At 38.3% G+C, this 17,314-nt stretch overlaps 1 protein-coding gene across 3 annotated transcripts in view; it reads right to left on the bottom strand.

Annotated features, from left to right (window-relative positions):
* LOC149071120 (cGMP-dependent 3',5'-cyclic phosphodiesterase-like) overlaps positions 1-17,314 on the bottom strand; it is a 95,021-nt gene that overhangs the window by 9,922 nt on the left and 67,785 nt on the right. For 2 of the 3 annotated variants that reach the window (XM_089248152.1, XM_089248153.1), the window contains 5 exons: positions 16,815-16,940; positions 7,625-7,712; positions 4,257-4,304; positions 4,023-4,097; positions 1,455-1,554 (listed from right to left, as the gene is read on the bottom strand). In XM_089248152.1, the coding sequence (XP_089104278.1) occupies positions 1,455-1,554; positions 4,023-4,097; positions 4,257-4,304; positions 7,625-7,712; positions 16,815-16,940 (437 nt within the window). The remainder of the gene's footprint in view (positions 1-1,454; positions 1,555-4,022; positions 4,098-4,256; positions 4,305-7,624; positions 7,713-16,814; positions 16,941-17,314) is intronic. The other variant, XM_089248154.1, reaches the window with a different exon arrangement.

Raw genomic sequence — 17,314 nt, 5'->3', positions numbered from 1 at the left:
CCGTTGAGAATTCAGCTTTTTTACAAAATATCTGGGCTTGTCACTTTGTTTCTTTCAAACCTAGCGCAACTCAATGTCTATCGCCATCTATGGACAATTTTGCGCTTGGCAATGTTAAAATAAAAGGCTTCCAAGAAAACGAGATATCTCGTTACTCCCGGTGAAGTGGTTAATGACTAGTCAAAAGATATATATCAACGCGTCAAGAGATATTTCGGAGCAGCGAGTATAAACCTAAAATGCACTATAGATATTGCCCTCCTGCAAAGCCGTTGAATGGGCTTTTTTGCAAGGTTGACAATGTTGCAAAGAAATCATAAATACGATGAAGACTTTTCGACATTAAAGTTTTGACCAATTTAAGATATAGATATTTTCTCTGACAGATTTTCTCTTAAGAAATTGGAAAAGTAAATAAAAAGCTATACCATACTTTCTTGCATATAAATCCGCCGATTATACGTTGAAAAAACTAAAGAATTTTAGTGCGAATTATGCACCGCTGCGTCTTATCCGCAGCTATTTTGGAGCTGTTGGAATGGAAATAAATGTTTTCAAAATTAATTTGGAACTTTTTTAAAGACTTAAAGATGGTGTATAAAGGGTATCTCAAAAATTCGTAAATAGTTTAAAAATTTATAGAAATTGAAGGAATTGGTATGTTTAAATGCAGTTTGAGAATAAGTTATTCTCAAGAAAGGGATTTTTTTGACAGAAAAATTAAGTTCAAATTTTTGTCCATAGAGGATACTGCACGAAAGCAAATAACTAGTAACATGCATATCAGAGTCCTATAAAATGCAGGGTAGACGATTAACAACTCATTTCTGAATTTTCCTGTTACTGGTGCTTACATAGGATTTTTCATTGTAATATCAACATTGGTGGATAAAGTAGTATTGGGGAAGTTATTTAACTTTAGCCACAGTCACCGGCTGAGCCTTTACGAACATTTCGGACACAAAAGAGATCGAAGAATCGTTGAGGTCGTAAATTGTGATTTGCTTTCCCGTGGCACCCTCTATCGACAAAAATTTGAAAAAATATTGTCTAAAAAAAATTTCTCTCCTGATAGCTAATCTTTTCGTAACGGTAAAATTCCTGCAATTTTTATGAATTTTTTAACTATTTACGAATTTTATTTGACACCCTATAGATTCCACTAGAAAAAATCGACATTATTTTTCCGGAAAAAGCGATGATCAACCCCTTTTCTTTAAGATTTCATTATTGATGAATCGAAACTTCAAATGCTGATTATACATCGGAAATTACGGTATTTAAAAACCGGATGAAAATAAATATGCATAATTATCAGAAATGGATGCACTGTTAGATAATTAAGCCGATACAAATATCTTAATTAGAAACTTTGAATTATTTGTTGTCCTCAAAGAAAATTATGTAAATATATTTATTATTGTTATATTTAGTTATACCGAAATTTGGATTACCTTTTGACATTTTTTCAAGCTCTTCGACGATTCTGAGATGGTGCGCCAAATCTGTCGCTAGGATTATGTCTCGCATACAGTCCAAGCACTGGGTGTATTCCTGAAAGTTGAAGATAAATTATTGATAAATTCATCTTATATGCTTTTTTTCTTGCACAATTTCATTTCCCACATCATTTTATTTAAAAGAATATTTACTTATAAAATATTTATTTATGAAAACTTTATTCAACCAACCCGAAATTGTACTGGTTTACGTGCAGATTCATTAATCTCATTCCACATCAACTAACTTATCTCTAAGAAGAATCACTGAATTTTCATTGGGACTCACAGAAATTTTTTTTTATGAAACGGAACTTACTAAAAACATTAAAAAGAATGAGTTCTTATTATGAGCTAAGATGCCTTAAATTAGTGGCTCTTAAACTTTTCAAAATTGCAACTATTTTTTACGCAAGGATCATCTTTCTTGATTGACCCGATTGTTGTTCCCATGAGGAGAGCCTTTGATGTACAGGGTGTCCTGTAAGTGCTAATGCGGCCTTTATATCATCAACCGTCCATCGTAGACGTATAGTTTTTATTCAAAAAATGCTCAAAAGACGTTTAAAAATTACCCTGTACCAGTTTTGAAAGTGAAAATACAGAACGTAAAGAATAAAAAAAATCTAAATTTTTATGCGGTAAAATTAAAAAGTTGTTGCCTCGTGTCTCTTCTGAGGCCAAAAGAAAAAAAATTCCATGTTTCCAAGTGCAATATTCGCCAAGATATGTGAATTCAAAAATCGGAGAAAAGTTAAGAAGACCAAAAACTAACGGACAACACTCTTTTCCCTCATTTATGCTGTTCTTCCTCAACTTTTCCTTGATTTTTGAATTCAAATATTTCAGCGAATATTTCTCTTGGAAACATTGAATTTTTTTGGTTGTCCTCAGGAGATACAGGGCAACATTTTTGTAATTGGAAGTTGGAGAACAGGAGGGGAAGAGACTATAAAAATTTTGATTTTTTTTTTAAAATTTGTTACACGCTGTATTTTCTTTCTCAAAACGTGCACGGAGTAATTTTTAAATGCCACTAGAGCATTTTTTAAATTGAAACTATACCTCTACGATGGAACGTTGATGCGATAAAGGCCGCATTAGCATTTACTAGACACCCTGTATACCATAGTTTCCCAACCTCTTTTATTCCATCTCCCCCTCCCCCCGTCAGAAATGTTTTTCTCCCACTGCTCCCCCCCCCAACGCAATCTAACCTATAGGATCCTATGTTATACCCGTAGCTTCTACCGCCCCCTGGGACATTACATCACCCCCGGGGGGGGGGCGTTAACGCCCACGTTGGGAATACAGTGTTCAAAAATTTGGCATGTTTAGAGCTGTCTACAGCCTTGACTATCCATCAGAAAATTATGAAACTTTGAGTACGTCTCAATGAAGAGATGAAAATAAATATAAATTTGAAAAAAAAATCAGTTCCTGAGGAACTGATTTCAGTTCATGAGAAGGTGTCTGAAAATATCCAGAAAATTCGGAAAAGAACGATTTCTTTACTATATAAAGAGAATGACGTTTATTATATCACACGTGCTTTGAGCCGGTGGAACTCTTTCACAAACACGGTCACTAAAAGCTATGCGGAGATTTTCAGCCTTGAAAGGGACTTTGAAAATTTTCCAGCATCCTTTCATTGAGAGACTTTTCTGAAGTTTTATAAATTTCTTACGAGTACTTATGGCTCTGTACACGCTAGAACATTGACCCTAGAATGGTAATTATAAGTCTGAGAAACGTAGTTTCGTACAGTTATTTATATTAAGCATAGATTTAGATACCATTCTAGGTATGCCATTAGTTCTAGGTTCTATGTATACCATTCGTATTTGTATTAGGGATAATTATAAGTCTGAGAAACGTAGTTTCGTACAGTTATTTATATTAAGCATAGATTTAGATACCATTCTAGGTATGCCATTAGTTCTAGGTTCTATGTATACCATTCGTATTTGTATTAGGGTTAATTATACACTATAAACCCTTGATTACACTTCTCACCAAATCCAAACGAACGCCCTCAGCTCTATACGACGACCATGGGAGAAGCGACGCTCGTCATTGAGAAACACTGTGATAAATGCCTCGGCATCTATCGTGTTTGTTTAAAATAAGAAAATTTCAATGTTATTTTCTTACTTTTTAATATATGTTTAACCCTCAGAATGCTCCCATTATCCACAGATGGTCAGCGTAGTAACCTGCTCAATCATCATGTGATGACTTATTTACTTTTCTTTTCACCATGAAATTCTCAAAATGACGTATAGATGGTGTACGCATATACATTCTAGTTTTCTTATATTTTTTTTCTTTCATTTTTCTATTTTCCATCAGATTTGCTTGTACTGTATAGGATTGGCGTGAATTGTTGAGTAGTGGTGGAGTTCTTGCCTGCCCACCAATCACTATGCATAAAACACTCTGTAAGACTCAATACTATCTTTTAAAAATCGTAAAATTAGTAGTAAAAATTATCACCGAAAAAAGAAAGAAAAAAAATCTCACTTTTCTAGATAGGCTTTCAAGAATATTGCACCCGTCAGTGTTTAAGATTGCCATTGCTTGAGCGAAATGATGCCTCTGTTGAATACAAAAAACATGAGTATCAATATGAGTCGGAACTTTAAATGGTCACAGTGACGGCATTTGCGATGAACATTCAATTCGTTGATGAAATTCAATAAAAATGACAAGAAAAGAAAATTGGTTCACGACGAGAAGAAAACGATTTCCACTTGCCTCCATAACTGATCCTTCAGAGCAGTAAAGAGCTGCTAAATCAGATTTCTACAAGGTAAAACAGAAAGAGCTCATGTAAATCAGCATAGAAACACTATCAAGTTATCAAACACATGGGGTATGGGGTATTTCAATAATAACACACTTCAATCTATCCGTGGAGGTAAATCATAATTTACGGAATAACTGAAATGCGGAAGTTTTTAACAGCTGGCTGATGCAAAGATATATTTAGGAAAGAGAGAAGATTCAACTGCCCACGAGGGGAATCGAACCCACGTCCTTCAACTTTCCGGGTGAAGTTCCCTTCAAGGGAATATATCTTCGCATCAGCCAGCTGTTAAAAACCTTCGTATGAATAGCGGTGACACCATCCTCGCATAACTGAAATGGCTTACATAATTGCGTGCTTACCCATTATGCTACAGTGCATATTCAAAATTTCGGTGAGTAATGCATTTATACACGTCCTTTTCAAAAATATCAGAACACCATAGAAATTTATGAGAGCAGTTCATGAAATGCTCAAGCTGAAAATCCAAAATCAAGGGCACGGTTGCAGTTTGCATTTCCATCTTCTAAGAGCTTCTTGAGCATATCCAAATTTGCATAAAGTAGATTTAATGTTTCTGAAAGTGTCAAATTACTTTTTCCTCTTGCTTTCAAAAAATCAGAACATCTGACTCAAAACGGAATATTACATGAACGTTTTCATGCAAATTTACATAAATTTGATTGAATTCGTGTTCCATGTCATGGTGAAAATTTCTTCCAGCTCAATATTCGTAAATGAAACGTTGTCAGCTATACGAGGAAATTGTCATCGACCGAATTTGGTGGAGTCTCAATCGGTCGTGTTTCTGTTACCAAAGACATTGGCGTTTTCGTGAATGACTCCAAGTTTACATTCGCCGATTTTTAAGCATTTATTCTCACCAATAAATGCTTAAAACTGTTAGGATTTGTTGTGAGGAGCAGCAACAATTTCAAATCAATTGCAACAAATGTGACAATTTTCAGGATTTATGCACTCCGGAAACTGGAATATTGTGCTGTTATATGGAGTCCGTGCAACAATCTATACCTACTGATACTGGAACGAGTCCAGAACACATTTCTGCGTCACATGTTTTACAGGCGCAATTCCACTTTTACATTAATGTCATAAGTACACTACTGAACTGCGATATTTTTTTCATTTTCAATCATTAGAATGCCAAAGAAGAAGTTCAGTTCGCTTTTGTATAAAATTGTAAATAATGTAATTTTGATGACCGCGATCTTCTTCAACTTGTAGAGTTTTCTGAGCCAATTAGAAATAGGTCTGTTCGGCGGGCTTTTCGCCTGTCTAAACACCGAACAAATATTTTGCGACGGTCCCCTGTTTTTGAGACGTGTAATATACAGGGTGATTATAAAAAAACTATCCCGACATATGGGCCCCTAACTATCATACCATTCACAGAAACTGAATGAAATTTTGGCATAAGGTATTTTGATGTATGCGCTCAAGAATGATATGGAAAACAACAGTGTCACTCTAACAGTAGTGTTTTTAATCATCGTTCCACTCTTTTTTTTTTACTTTGCTGTATTCCTCTTCAGTAATTGTTTTATGTATTTCTCACTCGTCCATCTCTATAATTGGGCAATTCTTGAATGTTGAGATGTGAATAAATAAATGAATGCCTTTTCCCGTTATGCATGTAAACACAGAATCGTTCAATCTTCTCAATACGGGTAGAAAAAGGGACATTTCTGTAAATGCAAAACTACACTTGCATCTGGTAGGACAGTATGAGGCAACGCGTGCTGATATCGTACGAATAAATTGCATTGAGCCATCTTTGGCAATGACCATGGATCTTATGCATCAAGACACTGAATTTATAAGTCTGCAGCACAGATCTGGATCGGACCTCAACAATGAAACCCATCGTCGCTATTTTAGAGCCGATAGAAGCTGGTATGCAATTGAGTAGCTTTTTATAGCACGACTCCACAATCTCTTAGTAGGATCAGACTCAGGAACAATCATCAGAACTATCGAAGTGTCGATGATGTTTGATGGACATTGTCGAATTCTTGATCCAATCTACGTTTTCCATCTTCAAACGAAGTCCTCAGCTGCTGGAACCAAAAAATAGAGACAAATGTATCAGAATACTTCTTTGGATGCAGGTGTACATTAGGCTTTCTACCTTTTGATTCCAGAAGTTGAAGACTTGTATGTAGATGAAAATTCCATTGGTCATCAAAATTTTGCCTACGGGGAATTGCTGCAGCATCGATAAAGTTTTTTGGATATTGTCGAAACCTTGATGGAGAATGAAGTTTCCTCTTCAGTGCAAGTCTTCAACTTCTGGTGTCAAAAGGTATAGAGACTACCTCTATCCAGAGAAGTCTTCTGATTAATTTGTCTCTACTTTTTGGTTCAGCAGTTGAGGATTTTGTTTAAAGATGGAAATCTCAGATCGGATCAAGAATTCGGCAATGTCCATCAAACATCATTGATACTACGGTGATTTCGGGATATCTCATGATTGTGACTGATGCTGATCCTATCAAGAGATTGTGGAATTGTACTAGAAAAAAAAACGCTAATCAATCGCAAACTAGCTGCTATCGGTTCTGAAATAGCAACAGTGGGTTTCATAGTTGAGATCCGATCCAGATCTGTGTTGGAGACGTAAATTCAGTGTCGTGATGCATAAGATCCATAGTCATTGCCAAATATGGCCACAGTGCAATGTACGATATCAGCACGTGTTTCCTTATACTGTCCTGCCAAATACATATGCAATTTTGCGTTTGCGGAAATGTCCCGCGTGTCTACCCGTATTGTGAAGATTGAACGATTCTCTGTTTACATGCATAACGAGGAAAGACATGAAATACGAATTCGATCAAATTTATGTAAATTTGCATGAAAATATTCATGTAATATTCCGTTCTAAGTCAGATGTTCTAATTTTTTGAAACAAGGAGGAAAAAAAGTAATTTGACACTTTAAGAGCCATTAAATCTACTTTATGCAAATTTCGATATGCTCAAGAAGAACCTCTTAGAAGATGGAAATGCAAATTACAACCGTGCCCTTAATTTGGATTTCCAGCTAGAACATTTCATGAACCGCTCTCGTAAATTTCTAAGGTGTTCTAATTTTCTGAAAAGGACGTATATGCAGAGTAAAACCTCTCTTTTGCGGACACCGGCAAGACAAAAAAAAAATTCGCCCGTGCAAGAGGGGTGACCGTTAATCAGGGGTTTGAAATTCATACATTTTTTATACAAGGGGAAATTATTATTTGACCATAAAAGAGGGGTGACAGAAAATGTATGAGAGTTACAGGAAGAAATATACTTACAGAAGCCACTTGAAAATTATTGTTCGTCCCTCTATGATCCAGGTCATGACAGAGACATGCAACGAAAACAGACAGGCATTCCAGGTCACTAGAAAAAAAAATCAATTTCATAAGAAAATGTAAGTTCAAAATTTTGTTAATTTTTTTCCGATTGAATATATCTTAACAAAAAAATTGGTTTGAACGGGTTCACACTGGACCGACACGATGAGCGATACAACCCGCAACTTAACACGGATTGGTTAAAAAAAAAACTGGCTTATATCCCTTGCAGGACAGATCCTGGGCCACGTCTGGATTGGTTAAAAGCTGAATTTCAAGTTTTTTAACCAACCCAGGTTGGTGTCGAGTTGCGGGTTGTATCGCTTATCGTATCGGTCCAGTGTGAACCCGTCTTTTCAGTGAAATGCGACTAATTTTTTTGTCTGGTAACTAAACCTCAAGACAGTCTTCGCATACAATAGGTATTGTGCAGTTTGTCTCAACTAAATCTATGTCGAGCTTGTGGACATCCCGAGATGTACCGTAAAAGAATTGCGCTACGAAAAAGAGCGCCAAGGTCACTAGTGCGCAAACCAGTATAGGAATAAATATCACTGGAGTAAAGTGAGTTTTGTCTCAATGATAGGTAACTATTTGGCTCCTATTTGCCATGCGCACTTCCCGGGATATACATTATACATGGTGTAAAAAAAAATTCGTTAAGAAAAGGGCAACGGGCCTGGTTCCCAGACCAAAAAAGTGGTATTAGCATCAGTGGGTATCATTGGATTTTTCTCAGCAATATCTATTAGTCGATATCATTGGCTTCTATTTTCGTAGTGTACTTCCTGGCATATGAGCGTTCAACTCCTTCACGTACAATCCTTTAGCAACAAATTTGAATGTGCTCTATTTGACGAATCGGCGATAAATCTGGTAACCTTTTCGTAACATAGTGTTTATCAAAGATACTGATTTGTGTGCCTATTTATGCTTTAAATTGGTTTTTTTATAAGTGAAACTATCTACCACACATACACACAAACTAGTCTCGGCAGCCGCAGATGAACCATGAATTGGCTAAGGGAGCCGCTTGTGAGAAAAGTTTGATAACCACCGTCCTAATCTAATCGCGCGTTAGGAAAACGAAGGGGAAACAAAAAGAAGAAAAGGAAGAAAAATAAATAGAAAAGGAAACACAGTGTAAAATAGATGAATAGATGAGCGAGCATACGGTCGTGTCCGGAAAATTCACCGCCAGCAATTCACCGACAACAATTCACCGCCGGAAAATTCACCGACCAACAATTCACCGCTAGGAAAATTCACCGACCAACAATTCACCGCCATGCAATTCACCGCTAGGAAAATTCACCGACCGACAATTCACCGCTAGGAAAATTCACCGACCAACAATTCACCGCCATGCAATTCACCGCTAGGAAAATTCACCGACCAACAATTCACCGCTAGGAAAATTCACCGACCAACAATTCACCGCCATGCAATTCACCGCTAGGAAAATTCACCGACCAACAATTCACCGCCATGCAATTCACCGCTAGGAAAATTCACCGATCGACAATTCACCGCCATGCAATTCACCGCTAGGAAAATTCACCGCTAGGAAAATTCACCGACAACAGTTCAATGCGAGGGAGTGAGCGATTGAGTTACTGAGTGAGTGAGTGACCCAATGAGAGACTGAGTGACCGAGTGAGTCAGTGATTGAGTGACCGAGTCAGTGATTGAGTGACTGAGTCAGTCATTGAGCGACCGAGTGAGTAAGTGATTGAGTGACCGAGTGATTGATCCAGTGACCGAGTCAGTGATTGAGTGACCGAGTGAGTGACCGAGTGATTGAGTGACCGAGTAAGTGAGTGACCGAGTGAGTGAGTGACCGAGTAAGTAAGTGATTGAGTGACCCAGTGAGTGACTGAGTGACCGAGTAAGTGAGTGACTGAGTGAGTGACCGAGTGAGTGAGTGACCGAGTAAGTAAGTGATTGAGTGACCGAGTGAGTGAGTGACCGAGTAAGTAAGTGATTGAGTGACCCAGTGAGTGACTGAGTGACCGAGTACGTGAGTGACCGAGTAAGTAAGTGATTGAGTGACCCAGTGAGTGACTGAGTGACCGAGTAAGTAAGTGATTGAGTGACCGAGTGAGTGAGTGACCCAGTGAGTGACTGAGTGACCGAGTAAGTAAGTGATTGAGTGACCGAGTGAGTGAGTGACCGAGTAAGTAAGTGATTGAGTGACCGAGTGAGTAAGTGATTGAGCGGGTGAGTGAGTGACCCAGTGAGTGACTGAGTGACAGAGTAAGTAAGTAAGTGATTGAGTGACCGAGTGAGTGAGTGACCCAGTGAGTGACTGAGTGACCGAGTAAGTAAGTGATTGAGTGACCGAGTGAGTAAGTGATTGAGCGGGTGAGTGAGCGATCCAGTAGTGACTGAGTGACCGAGTGAGTAAGTGATTGATCGAGTCAGTGATTGAGCGGGTGAGTGAGTGACCCAGTAGTGACTGAGTGACCGAGTGAGTAAGTGGTTGATCGAGTCAGTGATTGAGCGAGCGAGTAAATTGGTTAGTGAGTGAGGGAGTGAGTGAATGGTCAGTAAGTGAGTGAGGGAGTGAGTGAATTGGTTAGTTAGTTAGTTTTTAACCTAGTAGTGTCACAAATGATTAAAAAATCCGATTGTTCCGAAAACGTATTTATGATGAAGTGTAGATTTGAAGACACTTGGATCGGGCGTCCTCTTCGTCGTGGTGGTCGTCGCGCTTTCACATCGACATTTGGAACTGCTTTCAAGGAACGCGTAACGATTTACCAACAATTCTATAGAAGGATGGCATCGAGCGTTCCAACAGCAATTATCTGCTCACCACCCAGATACATGGAAGTTCATCGGTGCCATAAAAAGAGAACAGAGTTTGAATGAAGTTCGGATGGAGCAAATTGTAAGTGGACAAAACCATCACATTGATTAGGAGAAAGAAATACCGGGACTCTGCGCAGAGATTAAAGAATTTAGTTGATAAGTATCATCAAGGATGTGACATTAAAGACTATTTGAGAGGTATAGCTCATAATGTATCATTTTAATTATGATATCAATATTTGTGAGAAATGAATATTTTTCTCCCGTTTTTCCATATTAGTAGATTGGAACCCTTTAATTATAAATATGTAAGGAAGAAAATCATGTCGAAAATTGTTAAATAAATACTGTATGTTTTGAATGAAAATTATGTCAGATATTACTAATTAAATATTATAGGTTTTAATTGAAAATTACCAATTAAATATGCATGTAATGAAAACTGTGTGAAAATTATCCTTTTAAAATACTCCTCTAACATTGCCCAAAAAGAATGACATTTTTTCTATCGTTTTTTGAAGCTGTGGTTCCGTGAGTTTCAGTTTTCGAAAATGTTATTTGTCACCCAAGAGGTTTTATGTCCAAGAATTGGATGTTTAAAACGAGATAATTTCATACGATTTTTGAACTCACGCATATAACCTTAAACAATATGAGGCTATGGCTTTCTTTTACCAGTTTTGCTGATGGAGAAAATTAAACTTATCTTTATATTCACTTTATTTCATTAATTTGTTTTCCAGCATCAGTAGTAGGACATAATTATATAGCCTCTACAAAACGAACTGCGTCGTAGTGAACTAATATGAGGCGGGGATCATACATAATCACAGGCAAATGTTAGAAAATAACTAAAAGAGCTCTAGAACAATATTCTAAAAGTGAAAGCAATACAGCCAGACTCGGTTATAACGCTGAAATCCCGCGAAATCTTCGATGTCATTATAACCGAGTTTAACTGTATTTAAAATACTGGTTTTAATAGGTGTGGCATCATCAACAACCAATTTCAATCCGCTGCTGGATGTAGGTGTCCTCCTTAGATTTCCCCTCAAACGAAATGCGATATTTTATGAAATTTTCGGAACTTCTATATGGTAATATTGCAACAAAAAATTAAACAACAAATTCAAGAAAACTTCGACTATAAACGAGTAAAACCGTGACATTTTTCAAAAAGTCTGGATGGAGAAGAAAAAACAGAAAAACCGGACTGTCACGGAAAATACGAAACAAAATGCAGGACATGTGGTCACCGATGCTTAGACTAGATTTTTAAAGATTTTTAAAATCACCCCTACCAACAGCGAGCTCTAAATCCACCCCCGTCTTCAACATATAGGCTTGTGTCATCTGCGAATGAAATTATTTTACCGTTCTACTTAATTTTACATAAATCATTAATATAAACTAGAAATAATTATGACCCAAGGGCCGATCCTTGTGGGACTCCTTTCATTATATTTCAAATGTGCTGATTTTACCATTTATTATGGCAGCTTGTTTCCTATTGTAGTAATATGTTTTAAACCAATATAGTACATTACCTCATTTGCATGCTGAGAAGTGTTTTTATTTGTTAGAATATTTAAATCAACATAATCGAATGTTCGTTTTAAGTCTAAGACTGCAAGTCAAATGTCAAAATTCAATCCCCCCTAATAAAGAGGGGGGAGGGTTCAAAGGTTATATGGAGTAATCATCACTGAGCCGAAATCCCTGAAGCCATAAATATAAAATTTAGTAAGCATTATATTTTGTTACCAGTTGTTATCCGCGGCTTCGCTCTTGTGTGTTTTTGCAATCTCAAAATTACTCTCACCTCATAACCCCCATGGGTGATGAACTTTCAGAAATCCTGTCTTAGTGTGTATGTACATTATAAAATATAATACTAACTAAATTTCATATTTATGGCTTAAGCGACTTCGGCTCAGTGCTGATTGCTCCATATAACTTTTGAAATCCCCCTCAGGGGGTTGAATTTGGAAAAATCCCTTCTCAATGAGTCTATATTACAATATTGATCTAATGTCATATTTATAGCTTCAGCTGTTTCGGCTCGGCATGATTTCAACGTTGACCCCTCCCCCCTCCCCTCTTATGACGCCCTTAGGTTGTCAAATATGGAAATATCATTTCTTAGTGAGTAGTGAGTCTTTACGTCGTGAAAAAAACTATTCACAAAATTTGATATTTACAGCTTCAGCGGTTTTGGCTCGGCGATGATGAATCAGTCAGGACATGGTATTTTATATACAGTACTAGGGGCTCTGCCCCCCTACCACCTTTGGCGGCCAACCCCCCCCCCCTTTCTCTTCATAACATATCTTGTTTATTTCGTCCCACTTCATCAGCGTGCTATGGAAAGGGACACGTGAAAGCACCAGCTTACAGAAGAAGCGAATTTTATAATAATAAAGCAACAAAAAACAAATGTGATTCATCAAGTAACCCCAGAAAACTTCCCCATGGGGGTCCCCAGACTCCAATTCGTTGAATTGTAGTGGGGGCCCTGACTGGGTTTATCTCGGGCTACCGATGTGTTGCAAATTTTACAATGTTAAACAACAAAAATCAATGAGATTCATCCAGGGACACCCGAAATGAAACCTGTCAACTTTTCCATGGGGCTCCGACCTGAAGGCTTGTCGGATATACCCCCTGTGAGTGGCCACGAAAATTTTTAATTTTTATCAATTTTAAAACGAATAAATCCAGGGCCCACATCCAGTAACGGGGACCCAATACGCAGATATTTAGTGGGGCACACAAACACTGGATTTATCTCGGGCTTCCGCTGTTGAAAATTCTACAATGTTAAACGACAGAAAAGAATGAGGTTCATCCAGTGCCCCCAAAATGAAACGAGACCCCTGACTCGGAAGCCAATCGGGCATCCCCCTGTGAGGGCCACTGCAAATATTCATTTTACCAACGAATAAAATCCAGCCCCCCCCCCCCCCCCACGCAATTACCCTTGACTGAATTCGCAAATTTTATGGGGTCCCAGACTGGATATACCTTGGGCTTCCACTATCGCAAGGACCCCTGGAAATGAAACCTTTTAACTTCCCCACGAAGGTATACGTGCAATCCCCCGGGTACCCCGACCCTGTATGCTGGGAGCACTGGTGACATATGTATATTTTACGTATACATACCTCTCGGCATGACCCCCACGAGGGCAGGGCTGACAGGGGCCGGAACGTTTCTTATCGCTTTTTGATATTTTCCCACTATAAATTAAGCACAGAGGGGCCCGTGAAAAAGCTGGTTTGGGGGCCCGCCATCTATTTCAGCTTAGGGGACCTGCTGTAGGATGTGGGAAACTCTGGGTACATGCACATTACTTGGTCCCGATGTGTCAAATGGGTTCCGATATATGCAAGAGTTAAATGAAAACTTGACCCCAAAATCGTAACCGACTTCCGTAACACAAAAACGTAACAGATTTCCATCACTCAAAAAACGTCACCGACTCCCGTAATAAAAAAATCGTCACTAATTTCCGTTGCATAGGAAGTATATATATGCGTATATAGTAAATATAGAGTACATCTACTAGATACGCACTAAGGCGGGATTCCTGAAAGTTCATCACGTGAAATCGCGGGTAACAGCTGGTTCAGAATAAAAAAAATCCATTGGTTACTGATGATCAGCGATGTTTTTTATAACATCAAAGTGATAACAGGAGATGATTTTAAGCATTTTTAGGAAGTTAATTCATCGCGTATCCACTTACTTTATTATCTTTTAATTCTGTTATTATCCCTTTTAACATTCCATTAGAAGGTTCTGAGTAAAACCGAGTTAATGGAATTTTGTTGAATGTACTATCTTGTATTGGGCAACAGCAATTTGTAATTTATACAAATACAAGGCCACAACAGGCAAAACGCCCAGCGAGAAAAAGATGCCCACAATAAATATGGATGTCATATATTTCAAAAATACAGCAACCCGAATCCGTATCATCTGAATTTCTTCTCATAAAGTCATTATTTAAACTTTCCGCCATATCTTTAGGATATGGCACTTACTCACTCAATAGATCACTCACTCACTAGATCGCTCACTCACTCGCGGACTGACTTACTCGCTCATTGAATCAGTAACTCACTCGCTCACTGAATCACTTACTCACTCGGTCACTCAGTCACTCACTGGGTCACTCACTCACTCAGTAACTCAATCGCTCATTCCCTCGCTAACTGACTCGCATCGAACTGTCGTCGGTGAATTGCATATCGGTGAATTGTTGGTCGGTGAATTTTCCTAGCGGTGAATTGCATGGCGGTGAATTGTTGGTCGGTGAATTTTCCTAGTGGTGAATTGCATGGCGGTGAATTGTTGGTCGGTGAATTTTCCTAGCGGTGAATTGTTGGTCGGTGAATTTTCCTAGCGGTGAATAGCATGGCGGTGAATTGTTGGTCGGTGAATTTTCCTAGCGGTGAATTGCATGGCGGTGAATTGTTGTCGGTGAATTTTCCGGCGGTGAATTGTTGGCGGTGAATTTTCCGTAAACCGCATACGGTCGGCCCTCGGTATTTGCGGATTTCATACCCGCGGATTTCGTATTCGCAGTCTCCTCTCCAGTTTTTTTTTGGAAAACACTGTTGCAATAATTATTGTATAGGAACAAAATATAAGTTGTACATGTGAAATAAACGTTTAAAAAATCCCTTTCAAATTGTTTGTCTGGTGCTTCTGGAAATATTTGTACGAGACTGTTTTTTAAATGCTTCTGAAAGTGAAAACTTTGCAAGGAAAATTCGAAATATTGACAATGGTTAGCTTCATCGCTGTGATTTTCCTTTATTACGGCATCAATGTGTTTAGCGTCAAATATATCAGGAAAAAAAACTCTTAAAATTTTATCAGCCGTTGCTGTAGCTACACCTGCTACTATATAGTTCTGGATCCACGTCTCTCATGCAGAAAGTGCTGTTTTTCTGTGGATGCGGTAAAAAAGGTATGCGTAACTTGCACACTAATAGCCGGCATTATTTAATCTGCACATCCATGAGGTATTGATGAAAAGAGTAAGTCACATCTCTCAGTATTTTTTGTGAACAATGGAAAAGCTTGGACTATGAAAACACCCTTTCTTGATTGTTAATGGAGAAGAGTTCACTGATGTAGAGGTAAAAGAAATTAGAGAATTAATTAATAGCAATTCAGAAATCGACAGTGGGGGGGGGGGGTTACTCGAGCTGACTGCTTCTAAAACCTTTGACCTTTGAAGACCGGACACACACCCCGCTTCCCATCTCGGAGATGCTTCTGAAACCGAAGCGATACCTTTTATGAAGATGAGAATTAGAAGACAAGTTCATTAAGAGCAACATATCAAAGGGTTCGTAAGTATAAATCAGCAATGGATTGTTTCCATGAAATAGACTCATCTGTGGTGGGTTTCTCACATGTAGAAAAATTGTTAAAGGAAGCCCCCCCCCCCCGTTACTACAGTCTAACAAATTAACTACTTCATCAAACACCAACTCTGACCATATCGCAATTTACTGCCATTAATGAGATGGGTTGGAAATGAAGGCGCTGTCTGTCGGTGGTCGCCTCAAGTTCGTTAGGGAAAATATCTTATATATATCCTCCCTCGGGTTTGAAACTGGGACTGTGGTACTGGGACATTCACGGGGTAGACGAACATCTTACCACCACGCCACTCAGGAGCTATAACAAATTAACTGGAACTTAGAAGAAACGACTAACAGACAGCGCATGTTGCTCTTTCCAGATATCATCGTGTAGAATCCCTGAGTATCTCCCTTTCTACTTCTTCTACACAAAGCCGATATTTTCAAAATGATATGCCTGAAGAACAAAATTTTAGGGTTTGGGGTCATTCGTGAACTTTCCGTATTCGCGGTCACCCCTGGAAAGTAATCCCTCGCGAATACGGAGGGAAGACTGTACAGTATATTTTTCTTTTCATTCTCACTCTATACGTGTGCTGTTTTGCTCTCACATGTGTAAAATAGGGGGATAAAATGTGGGGGAAAAAGTAATTAACAGGAGTATAGGAAAAACTAGAAGAAATAAAACAACTTCTGTTCTTAGGGTTACAATAAAGTTTCACGATGATGAGGAGAGAGGAAAGAAGACATAGAAAACTGCGTGTAGATTGAATTTATTCCACTTGCATTTGGACGAAATATTTCGTCCGTGGTCTTGAATGGGTTAACGCATTTCGCTGCAAAACTTTCTTGAATATTCACTCGGTATAGCCAGATGATCAAAAGACACATTTATGTCAAAAATATTACGCTAATGCAAAAGTGCCTCTAAATTATGATATAGATCAACATACGTCAGGTACTTCCCACGAAGGTTAACGTTTTTGTAGAGGAGATAACAGAAATGCGCGACTGCGAGTGCGTGCGTCCAGTTGTGATACGGTGGATCCCGGTAACCTTTCCTCACCATCAGTACAAACCTATGACCAAAAAAAAAAAAACATTAATTAATAATAATAACAATAAATATTCAGCATCAATATTGCCAAAAAAGACGCAATATTAAATATATGGTGGATAAAAGATAACATAGATTATAGTTATTACTTCTCAAAAATCGCCAACGGATAAAGCAAATACCAGGAAATACTAAAAAATTCTTAATGCATTTCGGCACACTATGGGTGGCGTCCTCGGAGGATAAGAGTATCACGCTGAACGAGTTTCCCACTTGGATTGAGTACCAAATCTTCAATCTCGGTTGCTCAGCTGAACGAAAGAACAATACGTCTGTTCAAGTCAAACGTCGTGGCGAGAATGAAGCGAAGCTCCTGCGTGTAATTCTTTCGCAACA

This window comes from Pholcus phalangioides, unplaced genomic scaffold, assembly GCF_987345545.1.
Source record: "Pholcus phalangioides strain wild (caught in Gottingen) unplaced genomic scaffold, Ppha-v1.0 ptg000019l_1, whole genome shotgun sequence".
Lineage (NCBI taxonomy): Eukaryota > Metazoa > Arthropoda > Arachnida > Araneae > Pholcidae > Pholcus > Pholcus phalangioides.
This window is presented reverse-complemented; position numbering and strand designations above follow the sequence as displayed.